Below are 20,388 nucleotides of genomic sequence, written 5' to 3'. Positions count from 1 at the left end.
AAGTAATCTTAAAAAAGAACAAAGCTGAAGGCACCATGCTCCCTGATTTCAAACTGTATTATAAAGTTATGGTAATTAAAATAATATGGCATTGGTAAATAGGCACATACATCAATGGAACAGAATAGACAGCCTAAAAATAAACCCACACATAGTCAACTAATCTATAAAAGAGCCAATGGTAATACAATGGGGAAAGGACAGTCTCTTTAATAAATGGTATTTAGAAAATTAGGTAGGGATCCCTGGGTGGCGCAGCGGTTTGGCGCCTGCCTTTGGCCCAGGGCGCGATCCTGGAGACCCGGGATCGAATCCCACATCGGGCTCCCGGTGCATGGAGCCTGCTTCTCCCTCTGCCTGTGTCTCTGCCTCTCTCTCTCTCACTGTGTGCCTATCATAAATAAATAAAAAAAAAAAAAAAAAAAAAAAAAAAAAAAGAAAATTAGGTAGCCATGTGCAAAAGAAACTGGACCACTATTTTATATCATACACAAAAATTAATTTAAAATAGATTAGAATCTTGAATGGAAAACCATAAAACTCCTAGAAGAAAACATAGCTTTTGATGATAATCTTTTGAATCGGACACTAAAAGCAAAAGCAACAAAAGCAGAACAAACACATGGGATCACATCAAAGGAAAAAGCTCCTGCACAGAAGAAACTATCAAAAGAATGATAAGGCAACCTAGTGAATGAAAGAAAATACTTTGAAGTTATACATATAAAAGGCTAACATCCAAAATACATAAAAAACTCATACAACTCAACAGCAAAAACAAAAAAAACCTGATTTTAAAAATGGGTTGAAGATCTAAATAAATATTACTCCAAAGAAGACATACAAATGGCCAATGGTACATGAAAAGATGCTCTATATTGTTAATCGTCAGGGAAATGAAAATCAAAAAGTACAATGAAACATCACCTCACACCTGTTGCAATGGCTATTATCAAAAAGATTAGAAATAACAACTGTTGGCCAGGACGTGGAGAAAAGGCAATCCTCACACTGGTGGTGGGAATGTAAATTGGTACAGACACTGGAAAACAGTATAAAGTTCCTCAAAAATTAAAAACATAACTACGATATGATCCAACAATTCCACTTCAATTATTCAGTCATAAAAGAAAATGAAATCTTGCCATTTGCAACAACATGGATGCACCTTGGGAGCATTAAATGCTAACTGAAATCAGTCAGACAAATACCGTATAATCTCTCTTATATGTGGAATCTAAAAAAACGAACAAAAACAACAAACAAAAACAACCCAAGGTCTTAGACACAGAAAACTACTTAGTGTTTGCCAGAGGTGGAGGATGGGAGGAATGGGTGGTTTGGGTTTTTGTTTTTTAATTTAAATAAATTGAATTTAGAAAAAAAATCTTAAAATAGGGTATATTCCATAAAGCCAAAGTGAGTTTCTCTCTGTACCCAAATTATAACTTACTTGGCAACAAAACTTTAAAATATAGTTTTAGAGTTAAAAGGGCAGATTAAAAAAAGTGAGAGGTCAAAACAAAATTTATAACCTGCCTTGAGGAAAGGAGAAGAAATGAGTGGGAAATATCAGAAAGGGAGACAGAACATGAGAGACTCTTACTCTGGGAAACGAACCAAGGGGTGGTAGAAAGGGAGGTGGGCGGGGGGTGGGGGTGACTGGGTGACGGGCACTGACGGGGGGCACTTGATGGAATGAGCACTGGGTGTTATGCTATATGTTGGCAAGTTGAACTCCAATAAAAAATAAGTAAATAATAATAATAAAAATATAATGTGCCTTGAAAGGAATAATTTATTTAAAGTGTGGTCTTCATTAAAATAAACCTTAATTTCAAGATCTAAAACTCAATTAGACCCATGGACATTTTTAAGCAATCTGTCCTTCAGGGTCAATGGTAGAAAAGTGAGGGTACTTCATCTACTTCATCTATATTTATCATAAAAACCTTAACAGTGGTGGATAGGACCTGTTTGCTGATAAGCCCCAGATACCTACCAATTCAAGAAAGCAACTACAGTCTCAAAATGATCCTTTCTCTCAATAAAACTGTTATAATAAATTTGAGTTGCAATAACAACTTTTATTCAAAGTTCTTTTTTTTTTTTTTTTTAAAGATTGTATTTATTAATTCATGAGAGACAGAGAGAGAGAGAGGCAGAGACACAGGCAGAGGGAGAAACAGGCTCCATGCAAGGAGCCCAACGCCAGACTGGATGTTGGGAATCCAGGATCACGCCCTGAGGCAAAAGCAGGCGTTCAACCACTGAGCCACTCAGGCGTCCCTTATTCAAAGTTCTTAAAAATACACAAAATTATTTTAAGAACAGCAACCTACCATTTACTTGATGATTCAATTCAAATTTACTCATGTCAAATTCTCAGCTTAAATCATTTGAGTAATTTTCCATACTGAAGACAAGCCTGCTTCACATGACCTGTGACCTTGCTCTTTGCTACTATCTTCCTCACCCTCACATCACAGTGCCCTGATAATGCCTAAGGCTCATACTGCTTTCACTGGATGGGGTCTTTGCACATGTTGTTCCCATTTCCCAGAATATTTTCCCTTAGCCTAATCACTTTTTCAGAAATTCCTTTTCTTTTTTTTTTAAATCTCCCTGCCTGGATTAAATTCCTCAATCCTAGCATCATATACTTGTATTTTCTAGCATTTATACAGCTACAGTTTTATATATATATTTAAATCACTACCTGTCCCACCCTCGTGATCATATGCTTCATGAGGGTAGAAGGCGGACTGATTTTTCCTAAATGCTGAAATTTCAGTTCCTAGACAAATGTCTAGCACAAGGTAGGTGCCTATTAAATGAGTGTTGAAGATGTGAACAAATTAAATCACTTCTCTGTTCCCTAGTTCACCAGGCAAATACCACCAATAGAAGAGAAGGTGCTCTAGACAGAAGAGAAATCACAAATTTAATATGACCAAGCAGGTCATATTATGCTTACACCTTATCCAAGAGGGTAAGGAGATAGACTAATGGGTATACTCACATGAAGTCAGAAAAAAGGCACAGAATTGTTATGCTTCCCTATACACACATACGGAGTTGTAAAATATACCAATCAGAGTTTCTCAACATTTTTCCTATTTGATTTTTACAACAACCCATAAGGTGTGAGAAATAAGAGACTTGGACCCAAAGAAGTTATATCACTTTCCTGAGATTTAAAAAATAGTAAGAAGTAAATTTTCAACTTATAACCAGGTGTTCTGATCTCAAATCCAGTATTTGTTTCTCTATGCTTACATAAAATTAAATATACTGTATCTAGAAATAGTAAGCACCAAAACTGAATTAAAGATTCAAGGTACTAGTCTTAACTGGATTCTGATGAGAAAAAAATTTGAAATGACAAAAATATATATTCATCAAATGAATTATTCATCAAATAATTTAAATACATAAAATTTAAATCTTCCATATAGCTCTTTGAACCCAATGCTTCCCAATTATCAGAATGTGGGCTAGTGAATACTCAACCCTTCTTCCCACCAAGAAACCTTAGCTTAACTTGAAAGAAAAAAAATACCACCTAAATTATTATTCACATTCACAGTTAGATGTCATACTCCTGTAACACTGACTTCATACTACAACTACTGATTCACCAAGTATAACCTATATCATTTCAGGCTGTGCCACTTAACTAGCAAACTCATCAACCCAAGGACTCTCAAAACAATGCTACAAAAATTCATTCAGTTGTAACTTTAAATGTATGTTATGTATGTATGTTATGTACATGTATGTTATGTTATACTTATGTATGTTATACTCAAAAGTTTACTCAAAAAAAAAAAAAAAAAAGCCATACCACAGGCCTGTTTTAGATTCCTGAGAATTGGAGAAGACATGGTAATGAAAAGAGATGGAGGTCTTGTGAGACAGGGCATGGCAGCCTCATAGTACCATCAGCCAATTGTATTTATGATGCACACACTCAAGGACAGCCCTCCTTCTCTAGCAATGTGATCCTCTTACTAACGGCACAAATGTAAAATGTCAAGCCCATGAATGCAGTGAGAATGAGACAAAAAGGAGAATGCATTTAATGAGTCCAGGGGTTGGCTGAACACAGCCAATGGACCAAGTCTAGCCCTGGTTTATGTAAAAAAACTTACTGAAACATATCCATACTTATTTGTGTATTGTCTATGACTGCTTTCAGGGGACAAAAGCAGAGCTGAGTACTTGCAACAGAGACTTTATCGCCTTCAAAGTTCAAAACATTTACTGCCTGATACTTTACAGAGAAACAGCTTGACATGGTTTCTTAAGAACTTTTATATAAATTCAGATGGATACAGAAACATAAAGAGATGTGTATATATGTGAGTTAGTAATACAGGTACATATCTTCTACTCTGGCCCCTACAGGCCTAAAAGCAGTGACACCCCATCAACAAAGCACATTCAGCACACAGATCTTGGTGTGTCGTTCTCCAATGACAGGAACCTGGGATCCTTGTGGAAACAGCTATTTCCAGGGCCGCAGCAGAGACAACTCAACATGAATAGGGAGTCTCTGGTAGTTCCAGAATGCCAGAAAGTAAGGAAGGAGATAGTGGAGGGAGGACATTTCAAAAGGATGCAGGCACCAATATGCAAGAATTCATCAGTCCATCAGTAAAAATAGAGAAACTACCAGACTAAAGACGCTAAGAAGACATAATGACTAAATACACTATGGTACCCCGATGGCATTTTGGAATAGCTAATGGACATTAGTGGAAAAACTAGGGAAATGTGAAAAGTTGAAGTTTAGTTAATAGCATAGCTAATTTCTTAATTTAGCTAAATTTAACAATGTCAGGTAAGATATTTAACATGAGTTTATTTAACTGTTTTATGAATCCAAGTTTATTTAAAAATAAAACTGAGAAAAAACTGGACAAGAAATATAAAAGTAACGACAACAACAAAAGTTGAATAGGGACTCTTTGGGCTATGGTCTTTTAGGGCAACTGAAGCATCACACAATGCTGAGAGGGGAAAATGGGAATGAGCCCTTGGGAGAGGAAGAGAAGTCAGGTGGGATGGAGGGGAGGATGAAAAGGAGGGCACTTCTGGAGAGATGCTCTGTTTGGGTCTTATTATTAAGCATATAATTAAGTAAATGTCAAGTTAACCTGGCTTGAGGTTTACTTGATAACAGTAAATTATGTTCACATGGAACCAGTCTTTAAAATATTTGGATCATGTAGCACGGCTATCAGCTCTCATAATCATTTTCTGCTCATATTCCATAATAAAGCAGTAACACTGGGTAGGAGCTGTTGCAGCTACTGCAAGTACTGCAATTCTGTGAGACAGAACACTAGCTTACAGACAGGAAAGGGGAGAAAAAAAAAAAAAAGGCCTCTTCCTAGAGAGAACAGAAACATAAATAGAGGAGTACTGAGACGGTCCTTGCTGCATCTGAAATTAGAAAGCCCTAAGAAAGAAAACACCTAACAAAAGCTTCAAAACTCCAGAAGACCATGAAGTTTTCCCAAAGACTGTACTCCTGTGCTTGTCAGGTGGCAAAGCAGGGCTGTGTCAGCCTTGCACTGGCTCATGAGAACCTCCAGTTCCTCCTCCCCCGACACCCTCAATCCCCAGCTCTGTGCCCGCAAGTGGACAGCCTGCAATCAGCCCCGGTGGGAGGATTTTTACCACCAAGCACTTTCCAGCACAGCTCTGGAGGGAAGCCTCATGGAAGATAAAGTAGGAAATTTGTTTCACTGTAGGGTAAGCAAAAAGCACCACAGAAAAAGCTAGCTAAATCAGATGATGGGTCAGGAGTTTCTATTACAACCTGGGAAGGAATCAAGAAATCACCAAAATTTGTTTTCTCAAGACCCTTCCACCCATAAAAATAAACAAGGAAATATAATTAAAATTAATAAATCTCCAAAAATGGTATAGCTAAGATAGTTTTTAACTTCCAGAGAACCAAAAAATCCTGTTGTGTTACCTTTTGTAATGCCTTACACATTTACAAAGTCAATAAATAAGTGGTTGATGAATAAAAATACATATCCCCATACATTTTAGCTTGGAAAACAGCTACAGAAAAAGCCTTACTGTATACAGTGGCTAACTAGCCTATGAAATATGTTTAGGCCAAAAGCGTCATTCAATATATGGCTTTACATATGGTGACTGGCCGTCTGGAACTGAGCGGATTCTTGACATGCGAGACTTTTCAGCACTAATACCATGACACTCACAGGCAAAGTGGGACCAGGTGTCACCCTAGTTGTAGATAAATTCAGGAATTAAAATGGCCTAAAAATTATTAAGGGAGGGTGAAACTGCATAGAAGACAAACACAAAATGTCTGAAGCCATCATGGGTACCAAGGGTCCAATTTTGCAGGTCACACGATACAAAAAAAGCCTGTAATCAAGGAGCATGTCCAGTAAGTGCCACACACAATGCAGGCTGAAGGAGGGTTAGAAGTGCAGACCCTGCGAAGAAACTAGAAGGAAATATTAAAGGCAGAAGGGGACTGACATAGGACATGTGATAACAACACTGATAACGTCCTAAATAAGGAACCGGGCACCTGGGAGAGAGAAAGGAACCAGAGAGACTGAAGCAGGTATCAACACTGGAAAACAGGGCACAGGTAAGCAAGGTGGAGTGTTGGCAAATTGCAGAGGTTACAGAACTTGGGTTTTTATCTTGGGTAAGCAGGATTTACACGTGTAAATTCATGGCAGAGATTCTGAGTAGGAGCTAAGGTGCAGAGAGACTGATGGTCAGAAATGAGGAAGCGAGCAACAAAATGCTGGCCCACGGAACAGCAGTGGCAGCCTAAGGACAGCCCTGAAGGCTCTCTAGGGGAGGGATAAACATGATGGTTACCTGCTTCACAGCTCCAAAATGGAGTTACACATCCTTCTGGGCTTTTAAAAGCAACATAGGTATGAATTAAAATACTACAAAAAAATCAGTCTATAATCATCTCTAAAGTCGATGTACAAAAAGGTGTATTAAAAAACAACACAAAATGTTAAACACCCAAAAGATGTTAGAACATCTACCTGTAAGGGATTTACCATGCCAGTGAGGAAATACGAATTAGTGAGGCAGAAAACAAGAACAGTACATAAATGATCTAAACAGTGAATATGTAAAAAATAAACAGGACATCTACTCAACAATAGCTATTTTCATTTTCCAGATGGCTCGGGTCGTATGCTTTTCTGATCCAATTACAAAAGACTCTGACAATGAGTGCATTCATTATCGACCTAACAGTTAATCTCAATGCTGAAAGTGCTGCTGGCATTACAGATGGCAAGGGGGAAAGAGCTGAGCCAACACACAGCCTTAGCACAGTAGCTGAGGCTCAGGAGGCACTCGAGATGCCCAGCAGAAGTCATTTCCTGACAACTCCCTCAACCCCAAATTTCACTTTGGTGACCTTCCTCTGAGCCCTCACAACCTCTGCTCTTCTGAAGCATTTCCCCCAATGAACTAAAACTCTCTGAGGGCCGGACACCAACTTTTCTTTTAGCTTTCTACTCCTCCACCAGACAGTGTGGACCATGCATTCAATACCTATGGAACAATCAAGTCATTACTGTTAGCCACAGTGTTTCAAGCCATTCTCCCTTCTACCTGGCAGATCCTTAACAAGATCCCATCCAAGTGTTAGAAGAGAGAAAAGGCCAACAAGCCCACTTACTGCAAATCTCCCAACCTCACCACAAAGCCGCTGGCATTTCACCAGCCTCCGCTTCGGCACAGCCAGCAACAGGAAGTCCACTGCCTCCCAGGGCAGTCCGTTTTCTGGCAGCTAAAATTAAAAGTTGCTCCTCAAGTTGGGTCAAAATCTGTCACTGCTGTGGAAAGGGTACAGCCAAGGACAGAACTCTTTTTACCTCACTAAAGAACTTCTAGGCAGATATCCAATCCACCCTCTCTCCAGTTCCAAAGCATAAATCTGTACCCTAATGTCACCAGTGTGGTCAGGTAGGCCCTGCTGCTTACTGGTTAAAGGCATAGCCTGGGAGTCAGGCTCAGAATTCTGGCCTGCCCTTGCTAGCTGTGCAATACTGTGCAAGTTATTTCACATGTGCAACTATAGTTTTCTCACCTGGCACAAGAAGAAATGAAGAGTAACCTAAAAGCTATGTATTAAATAAGGATTTTAATTGAAAGTATCAAAAGTGTGCCTACAGCTTACAAAAAGAATTCTGTGGCTTTTCTGTTAGCTAGATTTCAAGGAAATAGAGCCTAGGAGCTTGAACCTTTAGAAGTACCCCCTCAGTATTGTGCCTCTACCTCTAAAACATGTGACTTTACTCTTTGGGGCAGGTTTTCTGGAGCTATGGCCACGGGCATAATTACCAAAAAGCGATCTCTTCCCTTGGTACCGATCTGAAAATATCAGGAGGCAGAACTGTGCTCATTTTTGCAGTCTGCGGGTGGGTTATTATCCTTGCTGGCCACACTAGAATCCAAGGTGGTGTGGGGATGGGGAAGATCAATGCGTCAAAAGATAGAGGGTACAGTTTTTCAGAAAAAGTGAAAAGACGCTTAGGCAGACAAAATTCCTGATGTTTTCTGTGTAAATAAATGCTCAATAAATTGTACCTATGAGGAGCATCTGGGTGGTACAGTCCGTTAAGCATCTAACTCTTGGTTTTGACTCAAGTTATGATCTCAGAGCCCTGTGATCTAGCCCCACAATGGGCTCTGTGCTCAGCATGGAGTAGGCCTGGGATTCTCTCTCCTTCTCTCTCTGCCCCTCCCACCTGTGCATGCGCTCTCTCTCTCTCTCTAAAATAAATAAATAAATCTAAAAAAAAATTCTATGATATAAAAACCTCATCAATAGTTTCTAGTTCAGATTCCACAAATGAGGTATACTACCTGATTCAGGCAACCAACACAGAGTTCTTAACCTTTTATTTTGCTAACTTAAAACCTTCTTTAAAGCCATAGCTACTATCACCATCATTTAACAGAGAACATATCTACACCAGGAAAGTGGGAAGGACTTTCAGAATCCTTCAGAAAATCTCAGAATACAGGATAATCCTTTAAGTCAACTCAGCCCTGTGGGAGAAAAGCTGCATTTTTCTTGATTTTCTCAATTTGACCAAGGGCTGGTAAAAACTCCATCTGGGTCTGATGCCAGCCAGACTGGGGAAACAGTGATACAGATCACTATCTTCTACCTGTCCACAGGCTTTGCTGTGATTCAGGCACACTACTCCTCTAGCACTTTCTCCATCTAGCACAGAGCCAGGCACCCAGCCCAGATCCTCAGTAAACTGCTTCACCAGTCCAGCAGCTATCTGAAACAAGATAGGAGCATGGTCTGGGGCGCCTGGGTGGCTCAGTCAGTTAAGCGTCCAATTCTTGATTTCAGCTCAGGTCATGATCTCAGGGTTCTAAGACCGAGTCCCACATTAGGCTTCATGCCCAGATTCTCTTTCCCTCTCCTTCTGCCTCACCTCCCCAAAACCTATATGAAGATAGTCTGGTAGTACTCGCCCTAACAAATACATGCTGGAATATACATGAACACACATGCATTTAAAAATTCAAACTCTCCCTATTTTCAAAAGGATTTGATTTTACACATATACAATATAATCATTAAAACAATAAGATTTCTGTAATGATGGGAAAACGGAGAGAAAGCCCAGGCAAAGCTAGCTGCTTTGACAGGGTATTATATCTCAATTCTAGGCATAGATAATAATTCTCTTAAGAAGTGTGGCTCTGGGAGACAGCAGAGACACAAGGCATAAAATAGTACAGTCTTCTACTACTGAATCAGAGAGCCGGTCTGTCTGCATGTGCACATGGCTATGGTTAACAATTCAAGCTGGTGTTCTGAGGAGTTCTTTCAGTCATTCACGCTATCAGCATCTCAATGCACTATGCTAGACATCAAGGTCACAAGGCTGAATTAGGTACAACCTCCATCTCAAGGAGGTTCATGAACCAGGCTAATTGAAAATTACTAACATAAAGCACAGTCTAAATTAAATGACCAGTTTCTTCTATTTTCTTCACTTAATAAGAAACAAAGATCATTTTAAATTTACCCTTTTTAAGTTCCAAAGGAACACACAGTAACTATACACAAACAATTCATTTCATGTCTAATTTTCATCTGCTTGTAAAAACTCAAACTTTGGGCAACTAAAGTAGGATATGCTTGAACCCTTGAATGCCAAAGCATAACATCAATACTAGATCTCTGAACAATTACTTCTTGTTCATGTGCCTGTGTAAAGCCACAGATGACCTGGCCAAGTTTCCTCTTGATTTCTGATATAACTATGGCAAGAACTCTATTATTAAGCCCTCTTAGTAAAAACCGTCACCTAGCCCAGGTCCTCAGGTCACCAATGCCTCAGTCACTTTCCACCTGTCTTCCAGATTTCACCAGCAGAGCAGTAGGATGCAGGGCAAAGGAGGAGCAACAGAGGTTGCTAGTCAGAAACACGACTCAAGAGGGAAAGCAGGAAACAGACCAAAATGGGGTGCCTGATAGGCGGAAACTGGGGAGTGTGTGGGAAGGCCAAGAAGAACAGAAGGGATGAGGAAGGAAGGCAAAAGACACATTCATTGAGGATTGGCTAAATGTTTTTTTAAGAAACAGGTTAGCTGCAAACAAAATCCAGGGTACCAGAGCCATCATGTTTGCATACCCAGAGCCAGTGCAAGAAAAAGTAACACGAACCACAATATCTAGATTTAGCTGCCCTTTCTAGGACACATAAACCACTTCCAGTCAGTAAATAAGTTCTTATCTTCCCCCAGAAAACTCTGACTTTTTAGTAGAAAGGTCAGTTTTTAGTGAATTCTACAGAAAGGATACTCCTCCATCAGTGTGAAGTTCTACAAACCCACTGATATTTAGTAACACTTTCGTAAGCATATCTTAAATATAAAAGTCAATCCTAAAGAAATCAAGCACTATCATTTGTCCCTAAGACCTGTTGTTTATTAATGTTAAGTCATAACATCAGAAGAGGGCCTTATTCAGACAAAGTAAAGGAAGCCAAAGTTCAATAGCTCCCAGGCACTCAAGATGAGTACTTTTCCCCACAGCTGACTCTTAAATGCCTGGAGTGACTAAGGCTCAAACAAGTAGGCACAGGGAGTAAAGGTTACATACTAATTCTATTGTTCAAAGTACAAAGGATTATTTAGTACACACTGGTCTGATGAAAAGCATTAACAAAGTAAAGCCAAAATATTTATAATGACTCTCATAATAAAGTCTAAAAACAATTTTTAAGAGTTAGCATCCATAATATTGAACCACAGATTGACTGTAATATTATTTGTTCCTGCTTAACGTTTAAAATTTTATTTTATTTTTAAAGATTTTGTTTATTTATTTATGAGAGACACAGAGAGAGAGGCAGAGACACAGGCAGAGGGAGAAGCAGGCTCCGTGCAGGGAGCCTGAGGTGGGACTCGATCCCACGTCTCCAGGATCACATCCCCGGCTGAAGGCGGCACTAAACCGCTGAGCCACCCAGGGCTGCCCAACATTTAAAATTTTAAAGCACAAAATTTAAAGTTTCCATATTTGTTCAATTACTACCTATAAAGTTCTAATCATTTTACTAGATTTAGCATTAAGTAATGACTAAGATTTTTAAATGCTGAGGGTAGCCACACAAATTGATATTCGATTAGATTCCAGGTTTAAAACAGGCTTTCCTAAGTATCTGGCTACTCCCCCCAATAATCATAGTATTGTTATACAATTCAAAATATCAATTAAGGGACGCAAGGGTGGCTCAGCAGTTGAGTGTCTGCCTTCGGCTCAGGGCGTAATCCTGGAGTCCCAGAATCGAGTCCCACATCCGGCTCCCTGCATGGAGCCTGCCTCTCTCTCTCTGTGTCTCTCATGAATAAATAAATAAAATCTTTAAAATATATATATCAAATAATATTTTAGATGCTTTAAAACTAAACAACTATCTATCACCAATTCCTACCTCTACCTCTTAAGGTGTTCTCAAGTAAATTTTGTTCTAAACCAGTGCTTCTCCACTGGGAGAAGATTTTGCTCCTAGAGGCAAAGAATTAAAAATAAGTTTTGGCAACATCTGGAGACATTTTGGTGGTCACAACTAGGAGGTGGAGAAGGGAGTTACTGGTGTCTGGTGGGTAGAGGCCAGGGATACTGCTTAATATCCTACAATGCATGGGACAGTCCCTGTAACAAAAAACTATCAGGCCCAAAACATCAACAGAAGCTCTGTTGGGAAACCCTATTCTAAACAAAAACAAGTAAATTTGCAAACACAGCTGACACCTTCCAAAAAACGATTGCCAAGTAAGTAATTCAAAGTTCACTATGCTTTGTTATTGGTATAGAGACCCAAACATAATAAAAGTTGCTTTTCATACTATTAAAATGATGATCTATTAATCATTAACGCATGAAGTTGCAGACATGAAGGGCAAAGAGTACTCTCACTACCTAACCAAATAATGATTGCTTTAAAAATGAACACTTCGGGAGACAAAAAAAGAAACGAGGTACTGATATTCTTGACAGCCTTCTAGGGTGCTTACATTTTCAAGGACAAACACCAATTAATCACTACTTTTTTGTTGCTGTTGTTTAGTTCTAACGAAGTTTTTCTGCCATCTCAGTGGTTAAATTTTTTTTAAGGTTTTATTTATTTATTCATGACACACACACACACACAGAGGCAGAGACACGGGCAGAGGGAGAAGCAGGCTCCATGCAGGGAGCCCGACGTGGGACCCGATCCCAGGTCTCCAGGATCACACCCCACGCTGAAGGCGGCGCTAAACCGCTGGGCCACCGGGGCTGCCCTGTAGTTAGATTTTTAACCGGATAAAGCTTAAAATAAATACAAGGGGGAAGTTAACCTCATGGTACTAGTTGGTAGAATGATCCTGAACCAGAACACATTGCTGAAGTATCTGTTGAAACTCTGATGTTTACCTGGCAAAAGGACTGGCTCCAGTTTTTTAATCTTCGGTTCCGAATTAATCTTATCGTCAGTCTGAAATACATTAGCAAAGTAAATCAGGATCAAAACTTTTCCTCCCCCGTGAGATACTAAAGCAACTTTTGTTTTCTAAGTGATGACACACACACAACAGACACCTATTTCCCCCGCCCCCTTAAAATCTTTCACATGTTTTACCAGATCTTTTATTAAAGATCTGTTCATTGTCGACTGGAAGTCTAACAAAAGCATGCAAACCGCCTGTGCCGCTCCCAGGTGTTCACGTTCCGGACAGGTGACCCCTTCCACCGGATGCCCACGGGCCATACAAGCAAGCTGGAGGCCACCGCGCGGACGACTGCCAGGCGCGCTACTACATAAATCCAACCCCAAACGCTCGCTCCCTTGAGTCTCGACGCACAAACTAGGAAGCACAGGTCTCGGGGCAGAGAATGGCTGCGGAGAAGTTGCACAAGTTTCCACCGAGCCAGTGGGGGCTCCCGAGAAGGTGCGTTTCCCGCCGCTGGGGCTCCGGCAACCCCGCGGCTGGGGACCCGGGGAGCCTCCCCGGAAGCTCCGAGGAGAGGGTTGTTTACCTGCGGCGGCGGCAGGAGGTAGGACCTGAAGGTGGGTCTGGGAGGCTTGAGGGAGAACATGGTGTCGCCGCCTTTTCGCTCTGGCCGGGTCCCACCGCCCGCCAGCGGTAGCGCCTACGCCTCCCGACGCCCCGGGGTCGGAGCTCCCCGTGCGGCCGCCCAGGCCCCGTCTGCGGCCACCCCGGCCGGGCGGACTGACGGGCGGGGACACCGCGGAGCGCCCGCCCGAGCGGGGAGGAGCCGGGGCCAAGTCGGGTCGACTCGGGCGCCGGAGCCCATCCCCGGAAGGGGCCCGGCGCCCCGCCCCGAGAGACGGTGCGCGCGAGGCCGGCGGCCGGCCGCTCCCGGCCTCTAGGCCGCGCTGGTGCCGGGAGGCAAGGCTTGCGCTGCCCGCCTGCCGCCGGGACCTCAGCGAGGGCGCCGGGGGGAGCGGGGCTCGGCGGCCATCTTGGGAGCGCAGCCGGGGTACGGCGGTGCTACGGCGGCCCGCGGGGATCACGGCGCGCCGCGGGGACCTACGGCGGCCCGCGGGGGTCACGGCTGAGGCCGGAGGGGGCCGGCGACCTGGGCTCGGATCCCCGTCCTTCGCGGCTGCTCCGCGCTCTCTCTTTTCCTGGGACAGCTGCTTGCACTGCTACTCGTTCGTCACCCAGCTTGCGCAGTCACTGCGGGTTTTAAGTCGTCGGGAGGAGCCCGGGGCACTGGGGAAGGGGACTCTGGTGCCCTGGGCTCAGTCACCTCGCGCACCCAGCGTGCGAGGGACCCACTGGGGGAGAGGACAGGTGCTGCCAGCAGTGACCAGGATCTAACGGCCTGTGCTCTCTGCACTCATGTGATAAAGCTCTCTTAGAAGTCCCACGAGCGGGGAAGACTTTCTTCCATCCTCCCGTCTGCTGTCTTTCCGCAGAGCTTTGAGGCCGGGATGTCCTACCAGCCAAGCGGACCGCTGATTTCCGTGGGATGCGCGGCCGCGAGACTATGGACAGATGACACTGGCGGCCAGCCAGACTCCTCAACGTCGTTTATGAACTTCTGCCCTCCTTATTAAAATGTAATGTGGGGGGAAGATGGGAAGCAAGTTACCTTCCTTTCTTTTTCCTGCCCATCCTCTCAGGCACAGATACTAATGAGCAGAGAAGTGATCAGAAGCCCCGTGAGAGAGAGGGTCTAGCAGTGTGAGGACCTTCAGGCAGGCTATCGGCCAAATAATCTGCCCATTGATTGCAAGGAACAGATAATGAATTTCAGCATATGGAGCGCAGGGCATTTCTTAACTCTGAACCGGAGCAGTCTTTGGTGGAAGGAGGCTCGTGATGTATCATTTTGGTGAATCTATTAGTTGAGGCTTAATTTTGCTTTGAAGAGTAAAACCCTAGTCCAGCATTTTATAACTGATGTCACAAGGAAGCTGTGATGTGGCCAGATGAATCACAATCATACTGACAATGCTAATTGAAACATTAAAAAGTTTTTAAGATTCCGAAGTTTGCTTTTTCTCTGAAAATAATTTATCCTGGGTTGAAAACCCTACTGATCTGTCTTGTTCATTTGTTTGGGTAACAAATGATTTCATTTGCTCAGGAACCAAAGTTGTACTTAAAGTGTTAAGTTCATTTGGTTATAGGTGTTAAAAACACTTGTGTACATACATTTAAAAATTTTTATGAATAGTCTGATTTTTCTACCTGAACTGGATTTAAAAAAAAAAAAAAAATCCATGCAAAAAAGATCAGATTTGTGGTAACCAGAGAAGCAGGGGTAGGAGAGGGGGAATTAGAGGAAGGTGATCAAAAGATACAAACTTCTGGTTACAAGATACATAAATGTTAAGGATGTAATGTATAGCATGATATAATGTATAGTTAATACAGCTGTATGATATATATAGGAAGGCTGTTAAGAGAGCAAATCCTATGAGTTCTCATCACAAGAAAATTGCTTTCTTGGTTTCCTTTCTCTTTATTGTGTCTGTCTAAGATGGTGAATGCTCCCTCAACTTATTGTAGTAATCATTTCACAGTATATGTAAGTCATTATGCATCTTAACTTATACAGAATATATATATATATATATATATATATATATATATATATATATATTAAACTTACACAGTATATGTCAATTATGTCTCAACACTGGGGGAAAATGGATATTTTTTCCACAAATACTCTTCAAGCAATATGTGGGTTTTCTCTCTACTTGAGTGACTTTGTGATTTGGGTTTTGTCATATTGATTTTCTTAGGATCTACAACTTTAATACGTGACCCTACAACTGAAAAGTAGAAAAACTTTGATTTCCAGATTTGTTATTAACCTAACACTAAATTTTATGACATTTTCAGATACCTAATTGTATTGACTTGGGCTGCCATAATAAAATATTACAGACTCTATGCTCAAACAACAGAAATTTCTTTCTCACAGTTCTAGAAGGTGGGAAGTCTAAGATCAAGGTACAGACAAGCTAGATTTCTCCTAAGAGCTCTTGGACTTGCTTGCCAATGTTGGTTGGCTGTGTTTTCATAGGCCCAAGGGTGGGAAAAGCAGAGAGAGAGTGGGAGAGAGAGACACAGCAAGCACATGTGGTCTGGTATCTCTTCTTTTAAGGGCACTGATCCCGTTGGATCCAGATCCCACCTTTAATGATCTCACTAAAAAGTACCTCCTAAAGATCCTTTCTCTGAATATAGTCACACTGGGGGGACACGGCTTCAACATATGAATTTTGGAAGGACACAGTGCAGTCCATAGCACTAGTCTTACAGCCTCTATTCAGCCCTGACCTCCCTGATACTTTGACTACTTCTTCTTTTGTCTCTAATGCCACTATTTTATTCTCCTATTTTTTTTATTCTATTCTATTATTGGTTCTGTCATGATAGATATTGGTATTCCCTACAGAGCACTTCCTTTCCCCTATGAAAAGAAAAAAAGTGCTAACCTTTCTTGAATACCTGTTATATTCTAGGTATTTTATATATTCATTCAGTTATCAAATTTGTATCGAGTGCTACCTTTGTGCTAAAAAAAAATGTTCAGGTGGTCAAGAAGACAAAGTTCCTACTTATGGCATTATAGATAGAATGATACATAAAAAATGAATATATAACATGTCAGATCATAATAAGAGCCATGCAGAAAAATAAAACATGGAAAAAGGATGAGACTTCTATTTTGTGATGGGAGGTGAGGTGTGGTCATGGAAGGCCTTTCTGACAAAATGACGTTTGAGCAGAGACCAAAGAAGTGAGGGAGCAAGCCAGGAGGAAAACAGAAGGGAAAGCTTGGGGACAGAGGGCATAGCAGTGCAAATGCCTTGAGATGAGAGCCTGCCTGGTGTGTTTGAGGCCAATATGGCTGATACAGCCTAATCCACTGGAAGAGGAAGTCAAAGAACAGGCCAGATCTCATAGGGCCTGAAAGTTGAGAAAAACTTTTGCAATATTTTGAGCTGAGAGTGATATAATCTGGCTGATATTTTTAAAACAATTGTTCCTACTGCTGTAGAGGTACAGCATGGTAGAAGCCAAGAGACTAGTTGGGAGCTACTAGAATAGTCCAGGTAAAAGAAAGTAATTGTGGAAGCAGTGGGAAAAGTAAAACATGGTTATATATACTGTCCACAAAACTATGCCATTGCCTGGGTATGTGGGCCTTTAAGATGACTATTAAGTAATTTTAAAAATCTATTTCTTGAGGGAGATTCTGGAAACATTGCAACAGCAACATTATTGTTTGCTCTCCACATAAAAACAGGCAAAGCAATTCTAAAGCAAAATCAAAACCCATAGATGACATCTACACCAGATCTAAGTGAAATGGTATCCCCATAATCTCCAGTACAGGCAAGTGAGAACATAGCAATAGCAGTCACAAGATCTTTATGGTATCAACTGAGGAAATCAGTGAGGCATCTAGAAAATTCCAGAGTAGCAGAAGGTATTCACTGGAAAGCCCAGCCAGTCAAGTTGAAAATAGCAGCTGAAATAGGAAGGGGTGTTTGTTATCTCCAAGATCATGGGAGTGCGAGGGGCTCATGGTAAGGTCTGAGGAGATTGGAGCAATATAACTGTAGGAACTCTTGAAACTGACTTAACCAGGGCTTCCTTAGGAAAGGGGCCAACACTGAGGACAGACTTCTGGGCATGGAAACAAAATTGAACCAGATAGAGACAAAGGAAAGAGAAGGTCCAGAAAAAATAAATAAATAAAGGACCAGAAAGCCTCTACAAGTAAGCTGACTTTTAACATGTTAATACTACACCATAAAAAATAAAAATAAAAAAATAAAAAAACAGAAAAAGGCTCTTTGTGAAATTAGAAAAGCTGTCCTGAAAACTGCCTCCTTCAAAAAGTTCAAGAAAACCCATTTCACATACACATAAGCAACAGGGAAGTATGGAAGTCAAATCCCATAGAAGATGACCATAGTCAGAAAGAGAATAAGAACAGAATAGCACTTCTAGGGACACCTGGGTGGCTCAGCGGTTGAGCGTGTGCCTTCGGCTCAGGGAGTGATCCCGGAATCTGGGATCGAGTGCCACATCGGGCTCCCTGCGAGGAATCCGCTTCTCTCTCTGCCTCTCTCTGCCTCTCTCTCTCTCTCTCTCTCTGTGTGTGTTTGTGTGTCTCATGAATAAATAAATAAAATCTTAAAAAAAAAAAAAAAGAATAGCGCTTCTACAGATAATAAAAGCATACCAGAAAGACAAGCCCACAGGGAAGATCAAAGCTAACACCCACTACTTAAAAGACACTAAAATGATATGAGACATGAACGAACTATATAAATCAGAGTTAGGAACAATCAAAATGAAACTAACCAATTTGGAAATAGAAATTAGAAATAAGAAATAGGAAATTAGAAATTAGAAATAATTTAGAATTAGAAATAAGAAATAGGAAATTAGAATTAGAATTAGAAATAAGAAAATAAGAATTAGAAATAAGAAATTAGAATTAGAAAAAAATAGAATTAGAAATTAGAAATTAGAATTAGAAATAAGAAAAAAAATACTTTGGAAATGAAGACTAAACTGAAAGAAACCCAAGGGTTAGTAAACACATTTGATTATGCCTTAAGAGAAGTGGAAGACAAAGAGGAGGAAGTTTTTTTTTTTTAAATCAATGAAGAGAGGTTTAAAAAAGATCAGAAAGAAAAATGGCAAATATTGAAGATATGCAAAGGAGATCCAGCATACAGGTAATAGGAGTCCCTGGGGAAAAAAAGGGAAGCAGGGATAAGAAAACAGAACAGATACTACAAACTAGACTTCAAGAAAGTCTCCTTGAGATTAAAAAAGAAAAAAAGATTTGCATCTATGCATTGAGAGGACACATTGCACCTGAGAAAATTGACCTAGAATTATCAACACTAAGACACGTTCTTGTAAAACTACTGGATTTTTTTTAAAAAATTTATTTATTTATGTTAGTCACACAGAGAGAGAGAGAGAGGCAGAGACACAGGCAGAGGGAGAAGCAGGCTCCATGCACCGGCAGCCCGACAGGGGATTCGATCCCAGGTCTCCAGGATCGCGCCCTGGGCCAAAGGCAGGCGCCAAACCGCTGCACCACCCAGGGATCCCAAAACTATTGGATTTTAAAGAAAAAAATAATGCAAATTTCTTTGGGTACCTAGACAAAAAGAGCAAGTGACTTAGATGAAAGAGATTTAGATTATCTTCAGACTTTTTGGCAGCAATGCTTTATGATGGAAGAAAATGGAGCAACATATTTAATATACTCAAGGAGAAAAATGTGAGAACTTGATAATTGCAAGAGATTGAAACACATCCATATGTTAAAATTCATGAGGTAATGATTGTGTGTGTGTGTGTGTGTGTGTGTATCTCAATCTATTGGTCACCATTCATGATAATAGGTAACCTACTCAACATCCTAAAAACCAATGGGAAAAGCCAATCATTGTCTTTGTTGTACGATATGACCTGTACTACTATGAAACAAGTAGCAGGTGAAAGGAATAATTTCTTTATAAAGTATCCTAACTAATAAAAGAAAAAGAAATCATAGGGTAGATTATTATAATTTTTAGCTTCCTATGAATTAAGTAACCTTAATTCATAGTATCAAACAGTATCAACAGCTACAGACACCCCAGAAAGAGTCAAATAGACATATGTGCCTTATGAGGGAGGAAGCAACACCATCCAAATAGCCTTGCTAAAAGAATTGAATCCAAGCCTGAGTAAGCCTCTAAATTCTGACAATTTGTAGAAACGGTGAAACATGTCAAACTGCATATGAATATTCAACTAGTAAAATTCAGATTGTGGGAAACTTTGCAAGACAAATGGCCCATGCTCTTTAACAGATAGATGTAAGGAAGAGAAAGTAATGGGAGAGAGTCAGCAAGTAGAAAAAAGAGAGAGAGCAAGCAAAGCTCAATTATAGTGCTAAAGGACATTCAGGTGATGAAGCTATAATGAAATGCAAGTGTGGTGATTTTAAAACATGTCTGCAGAATTTTATTTTAAAGATTTATTTATTTATTTGAGAGAGAGACAGAGATAGTGTGTGTGAGGGGAGGGGCAGAGAGAATCTTGAGCAGACTCCATATTGAGCACAGAGCCAGACATGGGGCTCAATCTCAGGACCCTGAGATCATAACCTGAGCTGAAACTAAGAGACGCTTAACTGACAGCACCACCCATACGCCCCATGTCTGCAAAATTCTAAACACTCCTTCCTCTCTTCAAATCTGGACTGGCCTTAGTGACTCACCTGTAACCAAGAGAATGCAACGAAAGTGACTCTGCATGACTTCTGAAGCT

General features: G+C 40.8%; 1 protein-coding gene and 1 long non-coding RNA gene across 6 annotated transcripts in view; one reads left to right on the top strand and one right to left on the bottom strand.

Annotated features, from left to right (window-relative positions):
- The window catches only part of MTMR10 (myotubularin related protein 10), a 52,789-nt gene extending 37,846 nt beyond the window's left edge, over nucleotides 1-14,943 (bottom strand). For 2 of the 5 annotated variants that reach the window (XM_077869008.1, XM_077868999.1), the window contains exons 1-2: nucleotides 14,672-14,943; nucleotides 12,986-13,046 (exon numbers count right to left, since the gene is read on the bottom strand). Coding sequence is in view for 2 of the 5 variants with exons in the window: in XM_077868984.1 (XP_077725110.1) it covers nucleotides 12,986-13,046; nucleotides 13,251-13,319 (130 nt within the window). In the remaining 3 variants the exon portion in view is untranslated. Of the gene's footprint in view, nucleotides 1-12,985; nucleotides 13,047-13,250; nucleotides 13,335-13,588; nucleotides 13,809-14,671 lie in introns of those variants that run through there. The other 3 variants (XM_077868988.1, XM_077869003.1, XM_077868984.1) reach the window with 3 other exon arrangements.
- On the top strand, nucleotides 13,035-15,984 carry LOC144296127 (uncharacterized). The gene is made up of 2 exons (XR_013363286.1): nucleotides 13,035-13,606; nucleotides 14,496-15,984. It is a non-coding gene; the product is annotated as an uncharacterized LOC144296127 (long non-coding RNA).
- Nucleotides 15,985-20,388: the final 4,404 nt, after the last annotated feature.

Source organism: Canis aureus, chromosome 2, assembly GCF_053574225.1.
Source record: "Canis aureus isolate CA01 chromosome 2, VMU_Caureus_v.1.0, whole genome shotgun sequence".
Taxonomy (NCBI): Eukaryota; Metazoa; Chordata; class Mammalia; order Carnivora; family Canidae; genus Canis; species Canis aureus.
This window is presented reverse-complemented; position numbering and strand designations above follow the sequence as displayed.